Source organism: Anser cygnoides, chromosome 35, assembly GCF_040182565.1.
Source record: "Anser cygnoides isolate HZ-2024a breed goose chromosome 35, Taihu_goose_T2T_genome, whole genome shotgun sequence".
Classification (NCBI taxonomy): Eukaryota; Metazoa; Chordata; class Aves; order Anseriformes; family Anatidae; genus Anser; species Anser cygnoides.
In genome coordinates this window covers 1,905,556-1,930,013 of record NC_089907.1, presented here as the reverse complement: position 1 = coordinate 1,930,013, position 24,458 = coordinate 1,905,556, and the positions used below count along the sequence as shown (strand labels likewise).

The window sequence follows — 24,458 nt, the reverse complement described above, 5'->3', positions numbered from 1 at the left end:
CTTAGGGTGACATTTGGGGTCCCTGGGGGCGACATTTGGGGTCCCCTGGCCCTGGGGACACCCCCCAGGTGATGTCCTGTGCCTTGGGGTGACATTTGGGGTCCCTGGGGGCGACATTTGGGGTCCCCGGGGTGACATTTGGGGTCCCCTGGCCCTGGGGACACCCCCCAGGTGATGTCCTGTGCCTTGGGGCGACATTTGGGGTCCCTGGGGGTGACTTTTGGGGTCACCTGGAGTGACATTTGGGGTCCCCTGGCCCTGGGGACACCCCCCAGGTGATGTCCTGTGCCTTGGGGTGACATTTGGGGTCCCTGGGGGTGACATTTGGGATCCCCTCTGCTTGGGGACACCCTCCAGGTGATGTCCTGTGCCTTAGGGTGACATTTGGGGTCCCCGGGGGTGACATTTGGGGTCCCCTCACCTTGGGGACATCCTCCAGGTGATGTCCTGCACCTCGAGGTGACATTTGGGGTCCCCGGGGGTGACATTTGGGGTCCTCTGGCCTTGGGGACAGCCTCCAGGTGACATTTGGGGTCCCTGGGGGTGACATTTGGGGTCCCCTGGCCTTGGGGACACCCCCCAGGTGATGTCCTGTGCTTTAGGGTGACATTTGGGGTCCCCAGGGGTGACATTCGGGGTCGCCTCCGTTTTGGGGACGTGCCACCTTCCCCTTGCTTTGGGGACATCCCGGGGGTGACACGGGGGGGGGGGAGGGGGGGGGCCGCAGGGGTTTGGGGACAAGTGACAAACCCCGTGGCACTTCGGGGGGGCTCTGAGGCTGCTTTTTGGGGTGACGGGACGGGTTATTGGGGTCCCCACAACTCGGGGACCCTCTCCGGGTCCTGTCCCCTGCGGTGACATCGGGGACACCGCCAGGGACCCGTCCCTGTGCCGGGGGGGGGACACGGGGGGGACAGCGGGGTCCCCATGGCCTTTTGGGGACACTTTGGGGTCCCCCTGGCCTTTTGGGGACACCTTTTGGGGTCTTCGCCCCCTGCCTGGGGGTGACGCGGCTGTCACCTTGGTTTGGGGACGGGGGTGGCACGGGGGGGGATTTGGGGTGACGGGGGGGGGGGGGCTTTGGGGTGATACGAGGGGGATGTAGGGTGACAAGGGGGGGGGCATGGGGCACCCCAAAGCTTGGGGACCCCGCTGACAGGATGCCTGGGGGGTGACACCGAGGGGTTTTGGGGTCCCCTCGTTTTGGGGACAAGCTCAGGACCCTGCTGGGGACCCCAAAACCCGACTTTTGGGGTGACACCGTAGGGTTTTGGGGTCCCCTCGTTTTGGGGACAAGCTCCGGGCCCTACTGGGGACCCCAAACCCCCTTTTTTGGGGTGAGACTGGGGGTTTTGGGGTCCCCTTTTATAGGGGACAAGGTCACAGGACCCTGTTAGGGACCCCATAACCCCTCTTTTGGGGTAACACTGGGGGGTTTTGGGGTCCCCTTTTATAGGGGACAACCTCTGGGTGCTGTTAGGGACCCCATAACCCCACTTTTGGGGTGGTACCGTAGGGTTTTGGGGTCCCCTTTTGTAGGGGACAAGCTCCGGGTGCTGTTAGGGACCCCCAAACCCCTCTTTTGGGGTGACACCAGGGGTTTTTTGGGGTCCCCTTTTATAGGGGACAAGCTCCGGACCCTGTTAGGGACCTCAAAACCCTACTTTTGGGGTGACACTGGGGGGTTTTGGGGTCGCCTTTTATAGGGGACAAGCTCAGAACTCTGTTAGGGACCCCAAAACCCCTTTTTTGGGGTAACACTGTGGGGTTTTGGGGTCCCCTTTTATAGGGGACAAGCTCAGAACTCTGTTTGGGACCCCAAAACCCCTTTTTTGGGGTAACACTGTGGGGTTTTGTGGTCCCCTTTTATAGGGGACAAGCTCCAGGTGCTGTTAGGGACCCCAAAACCCCTCTTTTGGGGTGGCACCACCCCCTCCTCACTAATCTCCCCCCCCTCCCCGCAGTGCCCCACGGATTGCTGGGTCCCGGCCCCATGGCCAACGGCTTCGCGCCCGGCCCCAAAGCCATGCAGCACTTCCCGCCGGGGGGCCCGGGCCCCATGCCAGGTAAGGGGCGCTCCGAGGGGGGGGCCTGACCCCAAATCCCCCTCCCCAATCCCCAAATCCCCCTTTAGGACCCCCAGAACCTCTCCCTGAACCCCTTTAGGAACCCCAAATCCCCCTTTAGGACCCAAAATCCCGCTCCCCAATCCCAAAATCCCCCTTTAGGACCCCCCAATCCCTCTTTAGGGCCAAAAATCCTACTCCCCAATCACAAAAACCCTCTTTAGGACCCTGAATACCCTCTTTAGGACCCCAAATCCCCCACTCCAATCACGAATCCCCCCTTTAGGACCCCCAAATGTCCCCTTTAAGACCCCAAAACCTCCTTTAGGTCCTCCAAATATGCCTTTTAGACCTCAAATCCCCCCTTAAGGACCCCAAAAGTACTCTTTAGGTCCCCAAATACCCCCTTTAGGTCCCCAAATACCCCTTTTAGGACCCGAAAACCTCCCTTTAGGACCCCAAATCCCCCTCCCCAATCCCGAATATCCCCTTTTAAGACCTTGAATACCCCCCTTTGGGACTGCAGAACCCCCCATTTAGGACCCCCAATCCCCATTTAGGACCCCAAAACCCCCTTCAGGACCTGAATACCCCCCTTTAGGACCCCAAAACCCCCTTTAGGTCCCCAAATCTCTCCTTCCCGCCCCCAAATCCCTCTTTAGGACCTGAATACCCCCCTTCAGGTCCCTAAAACATCCTTTAGGACCCAAATACCTCCCCTTAGGACCCCAAATACACCCCTTAGGACCTGAATACCCCTCTTTAGGACCCCGAATACTCCCTTGAGGACCCCAAAACCTCCCTTTAGGACCCGAAACCCCCCTTCCTGCTGCCAAATCCCCATTTTAGGACCCAAAACTCCCCTTTATGACCCCAAACCCCTGCTCCTAGGACCTGAATACCCCCTTCAGGTCCCCCAAATCACCCCTTTAGGACCCGAATACTCCCTTTTAGGACCCCCAAATACCCTCTTTAGGATCCCCAACCCCCCTTTAGGTCCCCAGAACCTGCTTTAGGACCCCAAATCCCCGTTTTAGACCCTAAATCCCCTTTTAGGACCCCACAGCCTCTGCTGTAGGACCCCAAAACCCCCTTTAGGACCCCAAGTACCCCTCTCTAATCCCGAATATTCTCCTTTTGGACCTCCAAATCCCCTTTAGGACCCAAATACGCCCCTTTAGGACCCCCAGAATCCCCCTTTAGGTCCCCAAATACCCCCTTTAGGACCCCAACGCTCCCTCCGCCATGCCAAATCCCCCTTTAGGACCACGCAACCTCAGCTTTAGGACCCCAAACCCCTGCTGTAGGACCCCAAAACTTCCCATTAGGACCCAAATACCCTCCCTTTAGGACCAGAATAACCCCACTTGAGGACCCCAAATTCCCCGTTTGGGACCCAAAAGCCCCTTTAGGACCCCCAAATGCCCCCTTTGGGACCCAAAAGCCCCTTTAGGACCCCAAAACACCCTTTTTCAGACCCCAAATCCCCCCGTTTGGGACCCGAAAGCCCCTTTAGGACCCCCAAACAGCCTTTTTCGGACCCCAAAAGCCCCTTTAGGACCCCCAAACACCCTTTTTTGGACCCCAAATCCCTCTTTTGGGACCCAAAAGCCTCTTTAGGACCCCCAAGCAGCCTTTTTCAGACCCCAAAAGCCCCTTTAGGACCCCCAAATGCCCCCTTTGGGACCCAAAAGCCCCTTTAGGACCCCAAAACACCCTTTTTTGGACCCCAAAAGCCCCTTTAGGACCCCCAAACAGCCTTTTTCGGGACCCAAATCCCCCCTTTGGGACCCAAAAGCCCCCTTAGGACCCCCAAATACCCTTTTTCGGGACCCAAAAGCCCCCTTAGGACCCCCAAATACCCTTTTTCGGACCCAAAAGCCCCCTTAGGACCCCCAAACAGCCTTTTTCGAACCCCAAAAGCCCCTTTAGGACCCCCAAACACCCTTTTCCGCACCCCAAATCCCCCCTCCCCGACCCTAAACCCCCCTTTAGGCCCCCCAAATGCCCCCTTTAACACCCCAAACCCCCCCACTAACCCTTTTTCCCCCCCTCCCTTTTTTCTTTCAGGACCTCACGGCGGCGGGGGCCCCGGCCTGCCCCCGCTCCCGGGCGGCCCCCGCCTTTTGGGGCCGCCCCCCCCGCAGCAGCAGCGCGGCGGCGGCGACTTCTGGGACCCCCCTGACGGCGGCGGCGGCGGCTTACGGGGCAGCCCCCACGGCGGCGGCGGGGGGGGGGCCCATGCGTGGTGGCGGCGGCGGCGGTGGCCCCTTCCACCGGGCCCGTGGCCGCGGCGGCGGCAACGAAGCCCCCTACCGGGCCCGCGGCGGCGGCGGGGGGCGCAATGGGGGCCCCCCCGGTGGCGGCGGCGGCGGCCGGGGCCCCTCCGGCGGCCACGGGGGCCACGGCGGCCACGGCGGCGAGCACGGCAGAGGCCACCCCGGCGAGCACCCGCGGGGCCACCCCGGCGAGCACCCCCGGGGCCACGGCGGAGGCCACGGAGGAGGTAAATGCGGGGGGGCGCCGGCGCCGCCCTCGCGGGGGGGCTGCGGCGGCGGCGGCGGCGGGGGGGCCTGGCTTTGGGGCGGCCCTCCCCCCCCCCCGGGGCCCGGGGGGCCGCCGCCGGCATGGGAGGGGCCGGTGGGGGCTCCCTCGCCGCCCCCGCCGCCGCCCCCCCCCGCCCTTCCTGCCCCGCTGGCGGGGGGGCGGCCACGGGCCCGCCGGGGAACCCCCCCACCCGCTGCAGCCCCTCGAGCCCCCGGGCCCTGGGGGCGCGGCCCCGACTGGCGCCGGCCCCCCATGGGGCTCTAGGGCCCCCCCAAGGGGTTTTAGGGCCCCCCCCGGGGCTTTGAGGCCCCCCTAAGGGGTTTTAGGCCCCCCCCCAAGGGGTTTTTGGGCAGCCCAAGGGGTTTTGGGGGCCCCCCCCAAGGGGCTCCAGGGGCCCCCCCCCGGGCCCCGGCGGCGGCTGCAGGGCGGGCAGGGAGCCGGAGGGGCAGCGGGGCAGGCTGGGAGTTGTAGTCCTGCGCCTGGAGGGCATGCTGGGAGGTGTAGTCCCGGCCCCGGTGGCTCTAGAGCAGGCCGTGAGGCATGCTGGGAGGTGTAGTCCATCTAGAGGCCTCCAGAAGAGGCAGCAGGGCATGCTGGGAGGTGTAGTCCTGCACCTAGTGGCATCTAGGGCAGGCAGTGAGGCATTCTGGGAGGTGTAGTCCTGCCCCCATGGCTCTAGGAGTGGGAGTGAGGCATGCTGGGAAGTGGAGTCCTCCCCCTGGTGGTTCTAGACCAGGCCGTGAAGCATGCTGGGAGGTGTAGTCCACCTAAAGGCCTCTAGAAGAGGCAGTGGGGCAGGCTGGGAGTTGTAGTCCTGAGTCCTGGTGGCTCTAGGAGAAGGAGCAAGGCATGCTGGGAGTTGTAGTCTGGCACCTAGCGGCCTCCAGAACAGGCAGCAAGGCATGCTGGGAAGTGGAGTCCTGCCCCCACGGGTTCCAGGGTGTGCTGGGAGTTGTAGTCCAGCACGGAGGCGGCTCCAGATCAGGCCGCAGGGCATGCTGGGAGCCGTAGTCCAGCATCAAGACGGCTCCAGAAGCAGCAGGGCATGCTGGGAGGTGTAGTCCAGCTTCAAGCTGGCTCCAGAAAAGGCAGCGGGGAATGCTGGGAGCTGTAGGCCAGCACGAGGAGGGCTGGGGAGGCCTTGTGAAGCTTGCCAAGGCCTCTAGCGTGGCAGCAAGGCGTGCTGGGAGTTGTAGTCCCACGCTCAGCAGCCCCAGGGCAGGCAGCAGGGCATGCTGGGAGTCCTGCGGTGCCTCCTGGTGGGCGTAGGGTTGGCCCTGAGGCCTGCTGGGAGTTGTAGGCCAACACTTGGGAGGGCAGTGAGGCATGCTGGGAGTTGTAGGCCAGCAGGGGCGCCGGCTGGGGGCTCTAGCATGGCAGCAAGGCATGCTGGGAGCTGTAGTCCTGCCCTCAGGGGATCTAGGAGAGGCAGCAGGGCATGCTGGGAGTTGTAGTCCTACTGCCAGCTGCTCTAGAAGAGGCAGCAAGGCATGCTGGGAGTTGTAGTCCCATTCCAAGTCACTTCTAGAAGGGGCAGCGTGGCCTGCTTAAGCTTAACATGGCTCTATCGTGGCAGCAGGGCACGCTGGGAGCTGTAGTCCCGCCCCCAGCTGGTCTAGAAGAGGCTGCAAGGAATGCTGGGAGTTGTAGTTCTGCTCTCCTGTGGCTACGGGAGGGCAGCAGGGCATGCTGGGAGTTGTAGTTCTGCCCCCAGCAGCTCTAGAGGAGGCAGTGGGGGATGCTGGGAGTTGTAGTCCTGCCCCCAGCAGCTCTAGAGGAGGCAGTGGGGGATGCTGGGAGTTGTAGTCCTGCCCCCAGCAGCTCTAGAGGAGGCAGTGGGGGATGCTGGGAGTTGTAGTCCTGACCCCAGCGGCTCTAGAGGAGGCAGTGGGGGATGCTGGGAGTTGTAGTCCCGCACCCAGCACTTCAGGGATGGGGCCGCAAGGCACGCTGGGAGCTCCAGCTGCCACAAAGCACGCTGGGAATTGTAGTTCCACCGCCCGCAGCCCCCAGCGGGCCACGAGGAGGGGCCAGCCCCGCTGCCAGGCTACGGGGCAGGGAGCGGGGGCACCATGGGGCTGCCCCCCAAGCGGCCCCCGGCCCCCCGGCGGAGGCAGCAGGAGTCAGGGCAGGGCCAGGACCCTTTTGGGGGGCGCCCCCCCGGCTCCAACCCCACCCCGCAGCCGCTTCCCCTGCCCCCCCTCGAAGGCCTTTTTGGGGCAAAACCCGGGGAGCCGAGGGGCACCGTGGGGCCCCATTGCGCCGCCCCACGGCCCCCCCCATTCCCCCCCAACGCCAGCGCAGGGCCGAAAGCCGGAGCCCACCCCGTGTGTGCGTCCCCCCCCCACCCCCCTTCTTCCTCCTCCTCCTCCTCCTCCTCCTCCTCCTCGTCCTCGTCCTCCCCCAGGGCCGCCACCGCCGCCGGGGGGCCGCCGGGGGGGCGCCGGCGCCTGACGCGCCCCCCCCCCCCCGTTTTCTCTCACGCAGACATGTCGAGCCGCGCCGTGTGTCGCCACTTCATGCTGAAGGGCAGCTGCAGGTACGAGAACAACTGTGCCTTCTACCACCCCGGCGTCAACGGGCCGCCGCTGCCGTAGCGCCCGCCGCCGCCCTTCCTCCCGCGCCGCCCTCACTCCTCCTCCTCCTCCTCTTCCTCCTCCTCTTCCTCCTCCTCCTCCTCTCGGACTCGCGCTGCAGCCGCCACTTTTATGGCTTCTGTGAGGCCTCCATGACGCCCCGGCACCGAATCCCACCTCCCCCCCCCCCCCCCCCTAATTTCACCCCAAAATCAGGGCGCAAGTAACCCCTGCGGGGCGTAAATACCCCCCCCTCCAGGGCATAAGTACCCCAGCAGGGAATAAATACCCCCCTGTGGGGCGTAAATACCCCCTTGCAGGGTGTTAATACCCCCCCAGGGCATAAATACCCCCTGCAGGGTGCTAATACCCCCCCCAGGGCATAAATACCCCCTGCAGGGTGTTAATACCCCCCTGCAGTGCTTAACTACCCCCCTCCAGGGCACAAATACTCCCTCCAGGGCATAAATACCCCCACCAGGGCATAAATACCCCCCCCCAGCAGGGCGTAAATACCCCTGCAGGGCACAAAGAACCCCCTACAGGGCATTAATAGCCCCCTCCAGGGCAGAAATGCCTCCCTGTAGGGCTTAAATACACCCCCCAGGGCATAAATACCCCCCTACAGAGCATAAATAACCCCCCCAGGGCATAAATACCCCCCTGTAGGGCATAAATAACCCTCCCAGGGTGTAACTACCCCCTGCAGGGCGTAACTACCCCCCCCAGCACAGCGTAACTGCCCCCTGCAGGGCGTAACTGCCCCCCCGCGGGGTGTAACTGCCCCCCATGGACTGCACATGCCCCCCCCACAGGGACTAAATACCCCTGGCAGCGGGTAATTGCCTCCCCCCCCCCCAGGCTCTCAGGCGCACATCCCCCTACCGGGGGGTAACAAAATACCCCCCCCTGGGCAAAAATACCCCCCCTGCCAGGCACTAATACCCCCTTGTAGGGGTAAATACCCCTCCCCTGGGTGCTAATACCCCTCTGGGGGGGGGGGTAAATCCCTTTCCTCCCCTCCCCACAAGGGGGTAACTACCCCGGCCAGGGCAAATTTACCCCCCCCCAGTGTACAAATACCCCCCCCAGGGTGCAAATGCTGCTGCAGGGGTGTAATTGCCCTTGTCAGGGGTGTAAATGCCCCCCCCGGGTGTAAATGCCCCCTGCCCGGGTGTTTTTCCTCCTCCTGGGGCAAAACTCTTCTACTCCAGGGCCCAAATCTCCCCCCCCGCCACGGGCTGTAAATACCCCTGAGGGGGCAAAACCCCCGCTGCCGGGGTGTAAATAACCCCCCCAGGGGCAAAAAGATCCCAGCTCGGGGGCCAGAATGCCCCCCCCCTCGGGGGTAAATCGGATCCATCTCCAGGCAAAACTCCCCCCTTGGGGGGGGGGGGGGGCAAGAAACTGCCCCGGGACATCAATTACCCCACTCCCCGGGGGCAAATAACCACGGGGGGGGGCAAATACTCTCCTAGTACTGCACTAATACCCCCCCAGCAGTGAAAACACCCCCCCACGGGGGCAAATACCTCCCAGCGGGGGCAAATACCCCCCAGCAGCATCAAAATACCCCCCCCAGTGGGGCCAAATCCCCCCCAGCATTGAAAATACCCCCCCCCGGAGGGGCAAATACCCCCCCCCAGGAGGGGCAAATAGCCCCCAGCAGTGGCAAATACCCCCCTAGGAGGGGCAAATCCCCCCCCAGCAGGGCGCAAACACCCCCCCCAGGGCACAAACCTGCCCCTGCTGGGGGCAAATCCCCCCCCCTCCTCCCACTTTTGGGGGTGCCCCCCTCCCCGGCACCCCCAAATCCTCCCCCCCACCTTTCTTTGCCCCCCCTTTTTACCCCCTCCCCCCCCCTTTCTCCTCTCCTTGCGCCTGGGGTCCCAGACACACGTGCGACACACGCCGCCGCCCGGGGCTGCGCCGCTCTCATGTTTATTCTTTTTTTTGGGGGGAAAAAAGAATATTTTGGGTTTTTTTTTTGGAGGGGGGGGGTGGGGGTGGGGGAGGCCGCGCCGGATGCTGTTTTCTGTGAAAACTTGGCCGGGGGGGGCAGCGCCCGCCCCCCCCTTTTGTATATTTTGTACATTAGTAATAAACTGTTGGAAAAGAGCCGAGCCCGTCGCCGAGCGTTAATTGGGGTTTGGCGCCCTTCCGTGTCGCGTTAACTCTGGAGCCTACTGAGGGCCGGGGCCAGGAGGGGGTTTGGGGTCCCCATAAAGGGTAACGGGGACCCCACAGAGGATAATGGGGTCCCCATGAGGGGTTTATGGGGTCCAGACACCTTCGCTGCAGCCCCGAATATGTGAAAACACCCGCGTTAACTCTGGAACCTAGTGATGGCTGGGGTTGTGCCGGCAGCCAGGAGAGGGTTTGGGGTTACGGGGTCCCCACAAAGCACAATGGGGACCCCACAGAAGATAATGGGGTTCCCACAGGGGGTTTATGGGGTCCAAACCCCATCCATGCCCTCCCTAATATGTGAATACCCCCGTGTTAACTCTGGAACCTACTGACGGCCACGGCCGTGCTGCCAGCCAGGGGAGGGTTTGGAGGGAACGGGGACCCCACAAGGGCTAACGGGGACCCCGCGGAGGATAACGGGGTCCCCATGAGGGGGTTTTTGGGGTCCAGCCCCCGTCCCTGCACCCCACGAGAGGTGAATACACCCGCGTTAACTCTGGAACCTACTGATGGCCACGGTTGCGCCATCAGCCAGGAGAGAGTTTGGAGGTTCTGGGGACCCCACGAGGGTTCACGGGGACCCCACAGAGGCTAACGGGGTCCCCATGAGGGGCTTTTTGGGGTCCCTGCACCCCCCCGAGATGTGAATACCCCCCCCCCACCCCGTTAACTCCGACCGCGCCACGCAGCCGCTCTTGTGCCGCTCCCGTTTTATTGCCCCGAACCCGCGAGGGAGGAAGGGAAAAGGTCGGGGTTTGTGGGGGGGGGGAGCGCAGCCGCCGTCCCCTCGCTCCCCACCCCCCACCCCCCGGCCCCGGGGCGCCCCCTCACTCGCGGGGGCGGCTGATGACGACCTCCCCCAGGGCCTCGAGCACCTCGCGCTTGTAGTCGTCGAAGTCGCCGTCGATCTGGCTCAGGCCCTGCTCCTCCACCACCCACAGCTGGCACGCCGTCTCCGTGATCAGCCGGGCGTCGTGGCTCACCACGATGACGGCTGCGGGGGGGGGGGCCGTGACGTCACCGTGATGTCACCGTGACATCACGGTGACGTCACGGTGACGTCACGCCACCCCCCCCGCCTCCTCACCTCCCCGGTACTCGTTGATGGCGTCGGCCAAGGCGTCGATGGACTCGATGTCCAGGTTGTTGGTGGGCTCGTCCTGAGGGGACGGGGACGGGGGGGGCGGCTCGGGGAGCACGTTGGGGACCCCCCCCCAATGTCCCCGCGACCCCCCCAGTGTCCCCGGGACCCCGCTGGGGACCCCCAAAGGACCCCCCGATGTCCGCAGGACCCCCTTGGAGACCCCCAAAGGGCCCCCCGATGTCCCCAGGACCCCACTGGGAACCCCACAATGTCCCCAGGACCCCCTTGGGGACCCCCAAAGGACCCCCCGATGTCCCCAAAACCCTATTGGAGACCCCCCCCAATGTCCCCAGGACCCCATCCCCATTGGGGACCCCCAAAGGACCCCCCGATGTCCCCAGGACCCCCTTGGAGACCCCCAGTGTCCCCCCCAATGTCCCCAGGACCCCACTGGGGACCCCACAATGTCCCCAGGACCCCGTGATGGCCCCAGGACCCCATTGGGGACCCTCCAATGTCCCCACGACCCCCCCCCAATGTCCCCAGGACCCCACTGGGGACCCCACAATGGCCCCAGGACCCCCCAATGTCCCCAGGACCCTATTGGAGACCCCCCCCCCAATGTCCCCATGACCCCCTGATGGCCCCAGGACCTCATTGGGACCCCCCAATGTCCCCAGGACCCCCCCCCAATGTCCCCAGGACCCTGTTGGGGACCCCCAATGTCCCCACAACCCCCTGATGGCCCCAGGACCCCACTGGGGACCCCCAAAGGACCCCCCGCTGTCCCCAGGACCCTGTTGGGGACCCCCCAGTGTCCCCAGGACCCCATTGGGGACCCCCAGTGTCCCCCCCGCTGTCCCCAGGACCCCGCTGGGGACCCCCCCGCTGTCCCCGGGCCCCTCCCCGCGCTCACCAGGATGAGGACGTCGGGCTCACGGCACGCCAGCTCCGCAAACACCACCCGGGCCTTCTGCCCCCCTGCGGGGGGGAAGGGGGCGGGGCTTAGAGCCACAGAAACCCCGCCCCCACCCGAGAGACCCCACCCCCGATAAACCATACCCCGATAAACCACACCCCCAAATAAACCACACCCCCAATAAACCACACCCCCCAAACCAGCCCCCCAATAAACCACACCCCCAATAAACCACCCCAATAAACCACACCCCCAACAAACCACCTCCAAGGCACCCCCCCCACAAACCACACCCCCAACAAACCACCCCCCAACAAACCACACCCAATAAACCACACCCCCCAAATAAACCACCCCCCAAATAAACCACACCCCAAATAAACCACACCCCAAATAAACCACACCCCCAACAAACCACCTCCAAGGCACCCCCCCCACAAACCACACCCCCAACAAACCACCCCCCAATAAACCACACCCAATAAACCACACCCCCCAAATAAACCACCCCCCAAATAAACCACCCCCCAAATAAACCACACCCCCAACAAACCACCTCCAAGGCACCCCCCCCACAAACCACCCCCCCAACAAACCACCCCCCAACAAACCACCCCCCCAATAAACCACCCCCAATAAACCACACCCCCCAAATAAACCACACCCCAATAAACCACACCCCCCAAATAAACCACGCCCCCAACAAACCACCTCCAAGCCACAGCCCCAAAAAAACACGCCCCCAAAAAAAACATGCCCCCCAATAAACCACGCCTCCAATAAACCACGCCCCCAATAAACCACCCCAATAAACCACCCCAATAAGCCACGCCCCCAATAAACCACCCCCCAATAAACCACCCCCCAAATAAACCACACCCCAAATAAACCACACCCCAAATAAACCACACCCCAACAAACCACCTCCAAGCCACACCCCCAACAAACCACCCCCAACAAACCACACCCCCAATAAACCACACCCCAACAAACCCCCCAATAAACCACCCCCCAAATAAACCACCCCAATAAACCACCCCCCAACAAACCACACCCCCAACAAACCACACCCCCAACAAACCACCTCCAAGCCACAGCCCCAAAACACGCCCCCAAAAAAAACACGCCCCAAAAAAACATGCCCCCCAATAAACCACGCCTCGAATAAACCACGCCCCCAATAAACCACCCCAATAAACCACCCCAATAAGCCACGCCCCCAATAAACCACCCCCAATAAACCACCCCCCAAATAAACCACACCCCAAATAAACCACACCCCAAATAAACCACACCCCAACAAACCACCTCCAAGCCACACCCCCAACAAACCACCCCCAACAAACCACACCCCCAATAAACCACACCCCAACAAACCCCCCAATAAACCACCCCCCAAATAAACCACCCCAATAAACCACCCCCCAACAAACCACACCAACAAACCACACCCCAATAAACCACACCCCAATAAACCACACCCCAAATAAACCACCCCAAATAAACCACACCCCCAATAAACCACACCCCCAACAAACCACACCCCCAACAAACCACCACCAAGCCACGCCCCCAATAAGCTACGCCCTGAATAAACCACACCCCCAAATAAACCACACCCCCAAACCACACCCCCAATAAACCACACCCCCAATAAACCACCCCCCAAATAAACCCCAGCCCCCAATAAGCCACCCCCAATAAACCACCCCCCCACAAACCGCCCCCCAAACAAACCACCCCCCGATAAACCACACCCCACCCCAATAAACCACACCCCCCCCCCAGCCCTACGCAACCCCTCTCCTCCCCCTTAACCTATCTCGGGGGGCGTGTGGGGGTACAAGCTCTGCCTCCAGCCCTCTAACCCCGCCCCCTTCGCTCTGACAACGCCCCCCGCCCCCTTCCCCCCCCCCTCACCGGACAGCTTGGCGATCTGCAGGGTGTGGGCGTGGCCCTCGAGGCCGAAGCGCCCCAGGCACTTGCGGGCGTCCTGGTGGGGGAGGTTGAAGCCGCGCTGCAGGTACTCGGCCGCCGTCTCCTGCAGCCGCAGCTGCTCGGCCGCCTGCTGGTTGAAGAAGCCCACCTTCTGCGGGGGGGGTGGGGCCGGGGGGGCGGGGTTAGGGGCGGGGCCAAGCCGGAGGCCCCGCCCCCTTTGCCCCACCCACCCACCCCCCCCCCCGGTTCAGGTTGGCGGGGGTGGTGGTGCGGGAGGGCAGCTGGTGAAACCACGCCCCTTTTCTGGGAAGCCACGCCCCTTTTCTGGGAAGCCACGCCCCTTTTCTGGGAAGCCACGCCCCCTTCAGTTCAGGCCACGCCCCCATCGTAAAGCCACACCCCCTTGTTGTAGCCCCGCCCCCTTTCCCCCAAAAGCCCCGCCCCCGTAAGCCCCGCCCCCATAGAAACCCCGCCCCCAGGTGCCCCGCCCACACAAGCCCCGCCCCCGTGGAGGCCACGCCCACTAGAGGCCACGCCCCCAAAGCCCCCCCCCTTACCAGCCGGTGGTTCCTGCGCATCTCCCCCCGCGTCTGCAAGAGAATGGGGTCGGTGGGGGGGGGGGGGTCCCCAAAATCCTGCCCCCCACCCCCCCCCCAACATCCCAGGGGTCCCCCAAAACCCCCTCGGCTTCCCAGGGGGGCCCCAATCCCCCAGCCCCCTCCCCAAAACCCCAAATCCCTCCTTTTTTTGGGGCGGTCCCGGCCTTTTTTTGGGGTTCCCGCCCCTTTTTTGGGGGTTCCCAGCCCCTTTTTTGGGGTTCCCGGCCCTTTTTTGGGGGTTCCCAGCCCTTTTCTGGGGGTTCCCAGCCCTTTTTTGGGGGTCCCAGCCCCTTTTTTTTGGGTTCCCATCCCTTTTTGGCGTTCCCAGCCCTTTTTTTAGGGTTCCCAGCCCCTTTTTTAGGGTTCCCAGCCCTTTTTGGGGGGTTCCCAGCCCTTTTTGGGGTCCTGTCCCCTTCTTGGGGTTCCTGGCCCTTTTTTGGGGGGTTCCCAGCCCTTTTTTTGGGGGTTCCCGTCCCCTTTTTGGGGGGGGTTCCCAGTCCTTTTTAGGGTTCCCAGCCCCTTTTTGGGGTCCCGTCCCCTCTTTTTGGGGTTCCCGGCCCTTTTTTAGGGTTCCCGGCCCTTTTTGGGGTTCCCGCCCCTTTTTGGGGGTGTCCATCCCGTTTTTGGGGGTGTCCATCCCTCTTTTGGGGGTTCCCAGCCCTTTTTTTAGGGTTCCCAGCCCCTTTTTTGGGGTTCCCGGCCCTTTTTTGGGGGTTCCTAGCCCTTTTTGGTGGGTTCCCAGCCCTTTTTTAGGGTTCCTGGCCCTTTTTGGGTTTCCCAGCCCCTTTTTTCGGGGTTCCTGGCCCTTTTATAGGGTTCCCGCCCCTTTTTTGGGGTCCCGTCCCCTTTATGGGGATGTCCATCCCTTTTTTTGGGGGGTTCCCAGCCCTTTCTCTGGGGGTTCCCAGCCCTTTTTTTGGGGTCCCGTCCCCTTTTTTTGGGGGTGTCCAGCCCTTTTTTGGGGGTCCCAGCCCCTTTTTGGGGTCCCAGCCCCTTTTTTGGTGTTCCGTCCCCTTTTTTTTGGGTTCCCGTCCCTTTTTGGGGGTTCCCGTCCCTTTTTGGGGGTTCCCAGTCCCTTTTTTAGGTTCCCAGCCCTTTTTGGGGTTCCCAGCCCTTTTTTGGGGTTCCCAGCCCTTTTTTTGGGGGTTCCCAGCCCTTTTTGGGGTTCCCAGCCCCTTTTTTAGGATTCCCAGCCCCTTTTTTGGGGTATCCATCCCTTTTTTTGGGGTCCCAGCCCCTTTTTGGGGTCCCGTCCCCTCTTTTTGGGGTCCCGTCCCCTCTTTTTGGGGTTCCCGGCCCTTTTTGGGGTGTCCGTACCGGCGTCAGCTGCCCCGTCAGCAGCAGCAGCAGCGTGCTCTTGCCCACGCCGTTGGGGCCCACGATGCAAACTGGGGGGGCACAAACACGTCACGGGGGGGCCCCCCGGTGCCCTTTGTTATTGTAGGGTCTCCCAGGGCCCCCCCCCCCGTTAGCGTAGGGTCTCCGACAAACCCCGTTGATTTATAGGGTTCCCCCAAACCTCCGCGTTTCGTCGTAGGAGCCGTGCAAAACCCTGCTGTTATTGTAGGGTCGTGTGGCTTTGTTTACGCCGAGACTCCACCCTGTGTTACTGTAGGGCCTACTAATTCAGTGTTGTTACAGGCTACACCCAAGCTTTGTTATTGCAGGGTGCCTCACCTCGCATTCCATGTTTTTATAGGGTCTCCTACTCCACATTCCGTGTTTTTGTAGGGTCTCCCAACCAATATTCCATGTTTTTATAGGGTCTCCCAACCAATATTCCCTGTTTTTGTAGGGTCTCCCACTCAGTATTTCCTGTTTTTGTAGGGTCTCCCACACCCACCCTATACTCCATGTTTTTGTAGGGTCTCCCACCCTGTATTCCATGTTTTTACAGGGTCTCCCACCCTATATTCCCTGTTTTTATAGGGTCTCCCACCCACCCTATATTCCATGTTTTTGTAGGGTCTCCCATCCAGTATTCCCTGTTTTTGTAGAGTCTCCCACACCCACCCTATACTCCATGTTTTTGTAGGGTCTCCCACCCAGTATTCCCTGTTTTTATAGGATCTCCCACCCACCCTATACTCCATATTTTTATAGGGTCTCCCACTCTATATTCCCTGTGTTTATAAGGTCTCCCCCCCCCACATTCCATGTTTTTCTAGAGTCTCCCAACCAATATTCCCTATTTTTGTAAGGTCTCCCACCCAGTATTGCCTGTTTTTGTAGGGTCTCTCACCCTGTATCCTATGTTTTTATAGCGTCTCCCACCCTATATTCCCTGTTTTTATAGGGTCTCCCCCCCCACGTCCCCTGTTTTTGTAGGGTCTCTCCCCCCCTCTCCGCTCCTGCAGGGCCTTGCCCCCTCCCGGGGGTGCCGGAGGGCCCCCGTTTGTTTTTGTAGGGCCCGCCCTGTGCCCGCGTTGACGCCGGGACTCACCCCGCGAGTCCATGTCGATGCCGAAGTCGAGGTTGCGGAAGAGCAGCTCCTGCCCCTCGTAGCCGAAATCGACGCCTGGGGCCACAAAGGGGCTGGGGGGGGGCGGAATCGGGGCCCCCCCAAATTCCCCCGGACCCCAAAACGCCCCCCAACTGCCCCCATGTCCCACCTAATTGCCCCCTAATGCCCCCAGATTTTCCCACCCCCCCCAATTGTCCCTATAATTGCCCCATAGCCCCCCCAATTGCCCCATACCCCCCCCAATTGTCCCTAAAACCCCTCCAATTGTCCTCAAAGCTCCCCATGCCCCCCAAAACACCCCCAAATGTCCCCAGGTCCCCCCTAACCCCCCCAAACCATCCCAAACCGTGCCCCCTGCCCCCCCAAACTGCCCCCAAATGCCCCCAGTTCCCCCCAACGCCCCCAAACCACCCCAAAACGTGCCCCCTGCCCCCCCAAATCTCCCCCAAATGCCCCCAGTTCCTCCATAACGCCCCCAAACGTGCCCCCTAGTTCCCCCATAACGCCCCCAACCCCCCCAAAACGTGTCCCACACCCCCCCAATTGTCCCCAAAACGCCTCATAACCCCCCCAAACCGCCCCCAAATGCCCCTCCCCCCAACGCCCCCCAAACCACCCCAAAACGTGCCCCCTGCCCCCTCAATTTGTCCCCAGAGTGCCCCCTGCCCCCCCAAACTGCCCCCAAATGCCCCCAGTTCCCCCATAACGCCCCCAAACCCCGCCCCCCACCCCCCCAAATCGCCCCCAAACCGCCCCCAGTTCCCCCATAGCACACCCAAACCCCCCCAAACGTACCCCCAGTTCCCCCATAACACCCCCAACCCCCCCCAAAACGTGTCCCACACCCCCCCAATTGTCCCTAAAACGCCTCATAACCCCTTCCAAACCGCCCCCAAATGCCCCCAGTTTCCCCCAATGCCCCCAACCCCCCCCAAGCCACCCCAAAACGTGCCCCACGCCCCCCCCAAACCACCCCCAGTTCCCCCGTAACGCCCCCAAACCCCCCCCAAACCACCCCAAAATGTGCCCCCTGCCCCCCCAAATCGCCCCCAAATGCCCCCAGTTCCCCCGTAACGCCCCCAAACGTGCCCCCAGTTCCCCCATAACACCCCCAACCCCCCCCAAACCCCCCCCAAAAATGTGCCCCCTGTCCCCCCAAATCCCCCCAGTTCCCCCGTAACACCTCCAAACGTGCCCCCAGTTCCCCCGTAACGCCCCAAAACCACCCCCAGTTCCCCCATAACGCCCCCAAACCCCCCCCCAAACCGTGCCCCACGCCCCCCCAATTCCCCCCCCCGCAGGCCCCCGGGGGGGTGCTGACCGTGGAGGCCGAGGATGGGGGGGCTGAGGGGGGGCGGGTTGGGGAAGGTGAAGCGCACGGTGTACTCGCGCGGGCGCTTGAGCAGCTCCGGCACCTCGGCCGCCTCCTCGGCCGCCGTCCGCCGCCGGCACTTCTGCTGCTTGCGGGTCAGCGCCTCCTTCGTCTGCTTCTCCTACAGATTTCGGGGCCGCCGAGGGGTCGGGGGGGGCTCACAAGGATCCCAAGGGGGTCGGGGGGGTGGGATTTACGGCTCGGGACCCCCCCCCCCCAGCCTCGGCTCACCGCTTGCTTCGTGGATTTGCCGCCGGCTTTGAGGTCGCGCAGCTTCTTCTCCTGCTTCTCGAACTGCTTCAGCAGCTCCTTCTGCTTCTGCTGGTACATCTTCTTAAAGGTCACTGCGGGGGGACCGAAAAAGAGGCTTTTTTACCCCAAAAATTACCCCGAGGAGCCCCGTTTGCCCCCCCCCCCCCACCACCACGCACTGTAGTTGCCCCGGTAGTAGAAGAGGCGCTGGGCGTCGAGGTGGACGATGTCGGTGCAGACGTCGTCGAGGAAACCTTGGTCGTGGGACACCACCAGCAGCGTCTTCTTCCAGGTCTGCAGGTAGCTAAAAAGGGGGGGGACAGGGAAATTTTGGGGTGCTTTGGGGTCGTTAAGAGCCCCCCCCGACCGAGGGGACGCCCCGCAAAGGGGATGCCCCGCGCGCGAAGCCGCCCCGCGAAGAAAACGCCGCGCGAAGAAAACGCCGCTTTTCCCAACCTCCCCCCCCCCCAAAAAAAAACCCCTTTAGGGCCACCCCCCTTTTTAGGATCGCCCCCCCCATTTGGGGACGCCGCTTCCCGGCCCCCTCCCGGCCCCAAATCGGGGCCCTTTTCCCCTCACTTGTTGAGCCAGATGACGGCGTTCAGGTCCAGGTGGTTGGTGGGCTCGTCCAGCATCAGCAGCGTCGGCTCCATGAACAGCGCCCTGCGGGGCGCGAGCGTCACTTTCGGGGGGGGGTTTCACCCCAAAATCACGCCCCCCCCCCCGACCCCGTTACATCCCCTTACCGGGCCAGGGACACCCTCATGCGCCACCCCCCCGAAAACTTCCTGGTGGCTCGGTTTTGCATCTCGGGGTTGAAACCCAAACCGGCGAGGATCCGGCGCGCTTTGGCCTCGGCGGCGGCCGCCCCGATCACCCGCAGCTCCTCGTACACCTATGGGGAGGGGTTTGGGGTTTTTTTTTGGGGTCCCCACGGGGTTCCCCGGGGTCCCCCCCGCCCCAAAAAACCTTCTCGAGGCGCTCGGCAGCGCCGTCGTCGCCCGCTTCCAGCAGCGCCTGCAGCCGCTTCTCCTCCTCCAGCAGGCGCAGCCGCTTGGTGTCGGCGCGCAGCACTGCCTGCACCGCCGGCGTGTCGTCGGCCACCACCTCTTTTTTTTTTGGGGGGAAAAAAGAAGATTTTGGGGTTTTGAGGGGGAGTTCTTGAGGGTTTCGGGGCTTTCGGGGGGCTCACCTTGCTCGCAGAGCAGCACGTCGATGTTGGGGGGGATGCTGAGCGCGCGGTTGGCGATGTGCTTCAGCAGCGTCGTCTTGCCCTTCCTGGCGGCGAGGAACGGGGTTAAAAATCCATTTTTGGGGGTTTTTTATGCCCCCCCTCGCCCACGGTCCTGAATCATCCCCTCACCCGTTGGGCCCCACAAGGCCGTAGCGGCGGCCGGCCACGATGTAGAGGTCGGCGTTGACGAAGAGCTCCTTGCCGTGCGCCGAGATGCTGAACTTCTCCAGCTGCGGGGGGGACAAGGGGGAAGGGGGGGGTCAGGGGACCCCAAAACCCCCCCCCCAGCGACCCCATTTCCCCTTCCCGTCACACCGCGGAACCCCGAATCCCCCTTAATTTCGTCCCAAGGGGGCTCCCAGCGCCGACGTCGCAACCTAATTCCGCGTCGTTCCGCAGCGAAAAGGGCGAAATTCAATTTTGCGCCGCTTTCCCCGTGAAACGCCCCCAAATTTGGGGCTTTTTGAAGGAAAACAGCGCCCAGCCCCGACCCTAAACCATTAACGGGATGCCCCCGCTATAAACCCGCGACCCCAAACCCTTTATTTTTTAAAACACACCCCCGTTCCCGCTATTTAAACCCAAAAAAACCGCGGAGGGGGAAGCCACCCTAACGAACTACCGGGGCACCCGGCGGGGTGATTTTTGCCCCAAAAAGGGGCATTTTTACCCCAAAAAAGGGGCGGTTTTGCCCCAAAAAGGGCTGTTTTTGCCCCAAAAGGGGTCACCTTGATGTCGGAGGCGTTCTCCAGCATGGCCTGGCGCGAGGAGAGCTCGGCCTGGGACACGGAGAAGTCGTTCTCGCCCGCCGCCGCCGCCTTCATGGTGGCCACCTGCCGCTCATACTCCATCTGGGGGGCGGAGCCAAGACGTTTAGCCCCACCCCCTCATTTGCATAGCCCCGCCCACTCGTCCCCAAGCCCCGCCCACCCGGGGCTAAGCCCCGCCCACCTGCTTTTTGAGCTTCTTTTTCTCTTTTTTGCTCACGCGGGCGTCGGGCTCAGCCTTCCTCCCGGCCTCCTCCTCCTCCTCCTCCTCCTCGGAGACCTGGGGGGAAGGGGGGGGGGCATCAGGAGCCCTCCCCCCACCCCAAAATCCCCACACACACCCCAAAATCCTCCCCCCCAGACCCCAAAATCCTCCCCCGACCCCAAAATCCCCCCCGACCCCAAAATCCCCCCCCCGACCCCAACCCCCCAACCCCAAAATTCCCCCCCAAACTCCCAAACCCCAATCCCCCCGACCCCAAAATTCCCCCCCCCAAACCCCCAAATCCTCCCGATCCCAAAATCATCCCCCAAATCCCCAAGTCCCCTCCAACCCCAACCCCCCCACCCCAAAATCCCCACCCCAAAATCCTCCCCCAACCCCAAACCCCCCCAGACCCCAAAATCGCCCCCCCAGACCCCTAAATCCTCCCCAACCCCCAAAATCCCTCCCCAACCCCCAAAATCACCCCCCCAAACCCCCAACCCCCCCGACCCCAAAATCACCCCCCAGGCCCCAAAATCCCCTCTGACCCAAAATCCCCCCAACCCCAAAATCCTCCCCCCAATCCCCAAAATCCTCCCCCTGACCCCCAAAATCCCCCCCTGACCCCCAAAATCCCCCCCTGACCCCCAAAATCCCCCCCTGACCCCCAAAATCCCTCCCCCCCTTACAGCCTCGTCGCCCTTCCGGCGCTCTTCGGCCTCCTCCTCTTCCTCATCGTCATCCCCCAGAGCCGCAAATTTGTTCTGGGGGGGGGGGGAAATTTGGGGTCAAATTTGCCCCCCACCCCCCTCCAACAAAAATTGTAGGGCTTTTTTATAGGGCCGCCCCCCTTCCGGTCTCACTTTCCCCCCTTTGGGGCCGGCGTCTTCCTCGGAGCCTTCATCCTCCTCCTCCTCCTTGGGGGCTTTCCCCTGCTGTGTGTGGGGGGGATTTATGGGGTCAGACCCCCCTTTCGGGGTCCCCCCGACCCTAAATGTGCCCCCCCGGCCCTAAACGCGCCCCCCCTCACCGGCTTCCTGCCCTTGTTCCTCTCGTCCTTGCGGCTCTTCTTCTTCCTCCCCTCCTCCTCTTCCTCCTGCCGGACCTGCCACGAAAATAGGGCCGTTTGCGCCCCCCGCCCCAAAAAAAAAACCCTATATTTTTAGGGTTCTTGACCCCCCCGTGTCCCCCCCCCCCCACCTTGGTGCTCCTGCCTTTGCCCGGCCGGGGCCCTTCGGCCTCCTCCTCCTCCTCCTCCTCCTCGCTCTGCTCCTGGCTCAGCGCCGCGAAGACGTTGCCGCCCTACGACAAACCCCCAAAAACCCCAAAACCGCCTTTTTTCGCCCCGTTTTTGGGTCTCCCCAAAACCCCCCTATTTTGACCCGATTCCCTCCGTTTTGAGAAGATTTTCCCCATTTTGACGGATTCTTCCCCGTTTTGACGGATTCTCCCCCATTTTGGGGCCCCTTTTCCCACCCCGCTCCCCCTTTTAGGGTTTTAGGCCCCCCCCCCCCCCCCTTGACCCCTTCTCCCAGCTGTAGGATATCCCTGGTTTTACCCAAATTCTGGCTTTTTACCCCCGATTTTCCTCTCCTGATTTCGGGTTCCCCCCCCCCCAATATTTAGGGTTTCCTCTCCCTGATATTTGGGGTCCCCCCCAATATTTGGGGTTCCCTCCCCCCCATACCGGGTCCCCCCCGGTATTTAGTCCCTTCCCCCTGATATTTGGGGTCCCCCCCAATATTTTTACCCCCCCCAAGACATTTGTGGCCCCCCCCGATATTTAAAGTCCCCTGCCCCCGATATTTGGGGTCTCCCCCCCAACATTTTTGCCCCCCCCCCACACATTTGGGGTGTCCCCCCCCCAATATTTGGGGTCCCCCCCAAATATTTTTACCCCCCCCAACATTTGGGGTGCTCCCTGATATTTGGGGTCCCCCCCACATTTTTGTCCCCCTCCCCAGACATTTGGGGCCCCCCCTGATATTGGGGTCCCCCCAACATTTTTGACACCCCCCACATTTGGGATCCCCCCCGACATTTGGGGTCCCCCCCAAACATTTAGGGTCCCCCCCAAACATTTTTATCCCCCCTCCAAGACATTTGGGGTCCCCCCCAAATATTTTTGCCCCCCCCCCCGACATTTGGGGTTCCCCCCGATATTTGGGGTCCTGATATTTAGGGTCCCCTCCCCCCGACATTTGGGGTCCCCCCCAACATTTTTGCCCCCCCCAATATTTAGGATCCTCTCCCCCCAATATTTGGGGTCCCCTCCCAACATTTTTGTCCCCCCCCTGACATTTGGGGTCCCCCCCAATATTTTTGCCCCACCCCCCCGACAATTAGGGTCCCCTCCCTCTGATATTTGGGGTCCCCCCCCCAGTATTTTTGTCTCCTTCCCCTCCCCCACTCACCTTCCTCCTCCTCCCCCCCTCTCCTCGGGGGCGGCGCTGGGGGGGGGACCCCAAAAAAAAAATATAGAAAGGGGGGGGCGTCAGCGACAGACCATAGAGCTGCGCCCGCTGCCTAGAGCGGCCCCCCCCAGGCTGGGGGGCCGCTCTAGGCGGGACTCGCTGCTCCCGGAGGTTGGGGGGGGGGGGGGTGGGGGGAGCCTTCGGCCTCACCTTCCTCCTCCTCCTCGTCCTCCTCCTCGCGGCTGGGGGCCGCCAGCTCCCGCAGCCGCCGGCTCAGCTCCTCCTCCTCGGGCTCGGGCTCGGCCCCGGGGCGCCGCCGCTCCCTGCGCCGCTCCCGCTGCTTCCGCCGGGAGGCCTGGGTGGGGGGATCGTTAATTACCCCGCTAATTAGCCCACTAATTACCCCCTTAAGGACCCCGGAAAGCCACCTTTTCTCCCAGCCCCCCCCGACCCCACCCTTCTGGCCCCACCCCCTCTGACTCCACCCATTCTCCCCCCACCCCCTTTGGCTCCACCCCCTTTTGGCCACGCCCCTTTGGCTCCTCCCCCTTCTTGCCCCACCCCCTTTGGCCCCGCCCCCCCTAATTAACACGACGCTAACGAACCTGCTGGGGCTGCCCTTCCTTCTCAGGCGCCTGCGGGGCCTCGCTGGGGGGGGCCAGCTTCTCGTCCTCCGCCAGCTCCTCGAAGAACTTTTGGGGTTGGGGGGGGGGGTGTCAAAGGTCAGAGGTCAGCCTTGGGGCCAAGGCCAGGGGTCAGAGGTCAGGGGTCAGAGGTCAGGGGGCGGAGCTCACCGATTTCTTGCCCCGCCGGTCCTTCCGGCCCTTCTTCACCGGTTGCTCTGGGGACGGAGGGGGAAGAACGGGGTCAGCGGCACGGAACCCCCCGGGATCCACCCCCACCCCCCCAGGGATCCCCCAGCCCCCCCCAACCCCCTCCCCTCCCTCCCCGTGCTCCCCACCCCCTCCTCACCCCCCCAACCCTCTCCCCTCCCCCTCCCCGTACTCCCCTCCCCCTCCTCACCCCCCAACCCCCTCCCCTCACCCCCGTGCTCCCCTCCCCTCCTCACCCCCCAACCCCCTCCCCTCACCCCCCCGTGCTCCCCTCCCCCTCCTCACCCCCCCAACCCCCTCCCCTCCCCCTCCCCGTACTCCCTCCCCCCCTCCTCACCCCCCCAACCCCTCCCCTCCCCTCCCCCTCCCCGTGCTCCCCTCCCCACTCCTCACCCCCCAACCCCCTCCCCTCCCCCTCCCCGTGCTCCCCTCCCCCCTCCTCACCCCCCAACCCCCTCCCCTCCCCCTCCCCGTGCTCCCCTCCCCCTCCTCACCCCCCGGGACCCCCCTGCCCCCCCCCCATAGGGACCCCCTGCCCCCCCCCCCCCATAGGGACCCAACCCCCTTTTTACCCCCCCCTCGCTCCCCCCATAGGGATCCCCTGCCCCTCCCCCCAGACCCCCTCCCTCCCCCTTTAAGCCCCCCTCCCCCCTAGGGCTCCCCTCCCGCACCCAACCCCCCTCAGGACCGCCCCCCCCCCGATCCCCCCCGGCCCTCCCCCGGCCTCACCGTGCCCCTCGCCCTCCCCCCCGCCATTCCTCCTGCCGGGCCCCCGCCGGCGGCCGAGCTCCCTTCGGCATGGCCGGGCGCCTGCGCACTGCGCCTGCGCGGCCAGCGAGACGAGACCAGAGCGCCTCCCGGCTCTTCCGGTCCTCCGGGGCGCTCCGCCTCCCCCGTTGGCTGCCTGCCTCGAAGTCCCGCCCCCCTCGTGAGGCGAGCCTCCCTCCCATTGGCCCTCCCTCCCCTTCATCCCTCCCCTCCCTGAGGTGCTCTCGCCT

At 63.4% G+C, this 24,458-nt stretch overlaps 2 protein-coding genes and 1 long non-coding RNA gene across 5 annotated transcripts in view; 2 read left to right on the top strand and 1 right to left on the bottom strand.

Annotated features, from left to right (window-relative positions):
- PPP1R10 (protein phosphatase 1 regulatory subunit 10) overlaps nucleotides 1–9,307 on the top strand; it is a 23,886-nt gene extending 14,579 nt beyond the window's left edge. For all 3 annotated transcript variants that reach the window (XM_066986664.1, XM_066986666.1, XM_066986665.1), the window contains 3 exons: nucleotides 1,965–2,066; nucleotides 4,137–4,572; nucleotides 7,101–9,307. In XM_066986664.1, coding sequence (XP_066842765.1) covers nucleotides 1,965–2,066; nucleotides 4,137–4,572; nucleotides 7,101–7,416 — 854 coding nt within the window. In that variant the 3' untranslated portion in view covers nucleotides 7,417–9,307. The remainder of the gene's footprint in view (nucleotides 1–1,964; nucleotides 2,067–4,136; nucleotides 4,573–7,100) is intronic.
- On the top strand, nucleotides 4,582–5,732 carry LOC136788399 (uncharacterized). Its single transcript, XR_010827195.1, has 2 exons — nucleotides 4,582–5,254; nucleotides 5,306–5,732. It is a non-coding gene; the product is annotated as an uncharacterized lncRNA (long non-coding RNA).
- On the bottom strand, nucleotides 9,103–24,445 carry ABCF1 (ATP binding cassette subfamily F member 1). Its single transcript, XM_066986901.1, has 26 exons — nucleotides 24,190–24,445; nucleotides 23,422–23,468; nucleotides 23,233–23,319; nucleotides 22,850–22,982; nucleotides 22,628–22,671; nucleotides 21,414–21,515; nucleotides 21,244–21,318; nucleotides 21,077–21,148; nucleotides 20,903–20,977; nucleotides 20,193–20,288; nucleotides 19,970–20,092; nucleotides 19,371–19,471; nucleotides 19,200–19,285; nucleotides 18,977–19,116; nucleotides 18,754–18,902; nucleotides 18,587–18,670; nucleotides 18,187–18,311; nucleotides 17,987–18,099; nucleotides 17,705–17,876; nucleotides 16,363–16,437; nucleotides 15,237–15,307; nucleotides 13,878–13,910; nucleotides 13,303–13,471; nucleotides 11,380–11,444; nucleotides 10,467–10,539; nucleotides 9,103–10,373 (listed from the first exon to the last, which is right to left on the bottom strand). The coding sequence occupies exons 1-26, from the start codon at nucleotides 24,428–24,430 to the stop codon at nucleotides 10,207–10,209; spliced, it is 2,718 nt and encodes a 905-aa protein (XP_066843002.1). The 5' UTR covers nucleotides 24,431–24,445; the 3' UTR covers nucleotides 9,103–10,206.
- Nucleotides 24,446–24,458: the final 13 nt, after the last annotated feature.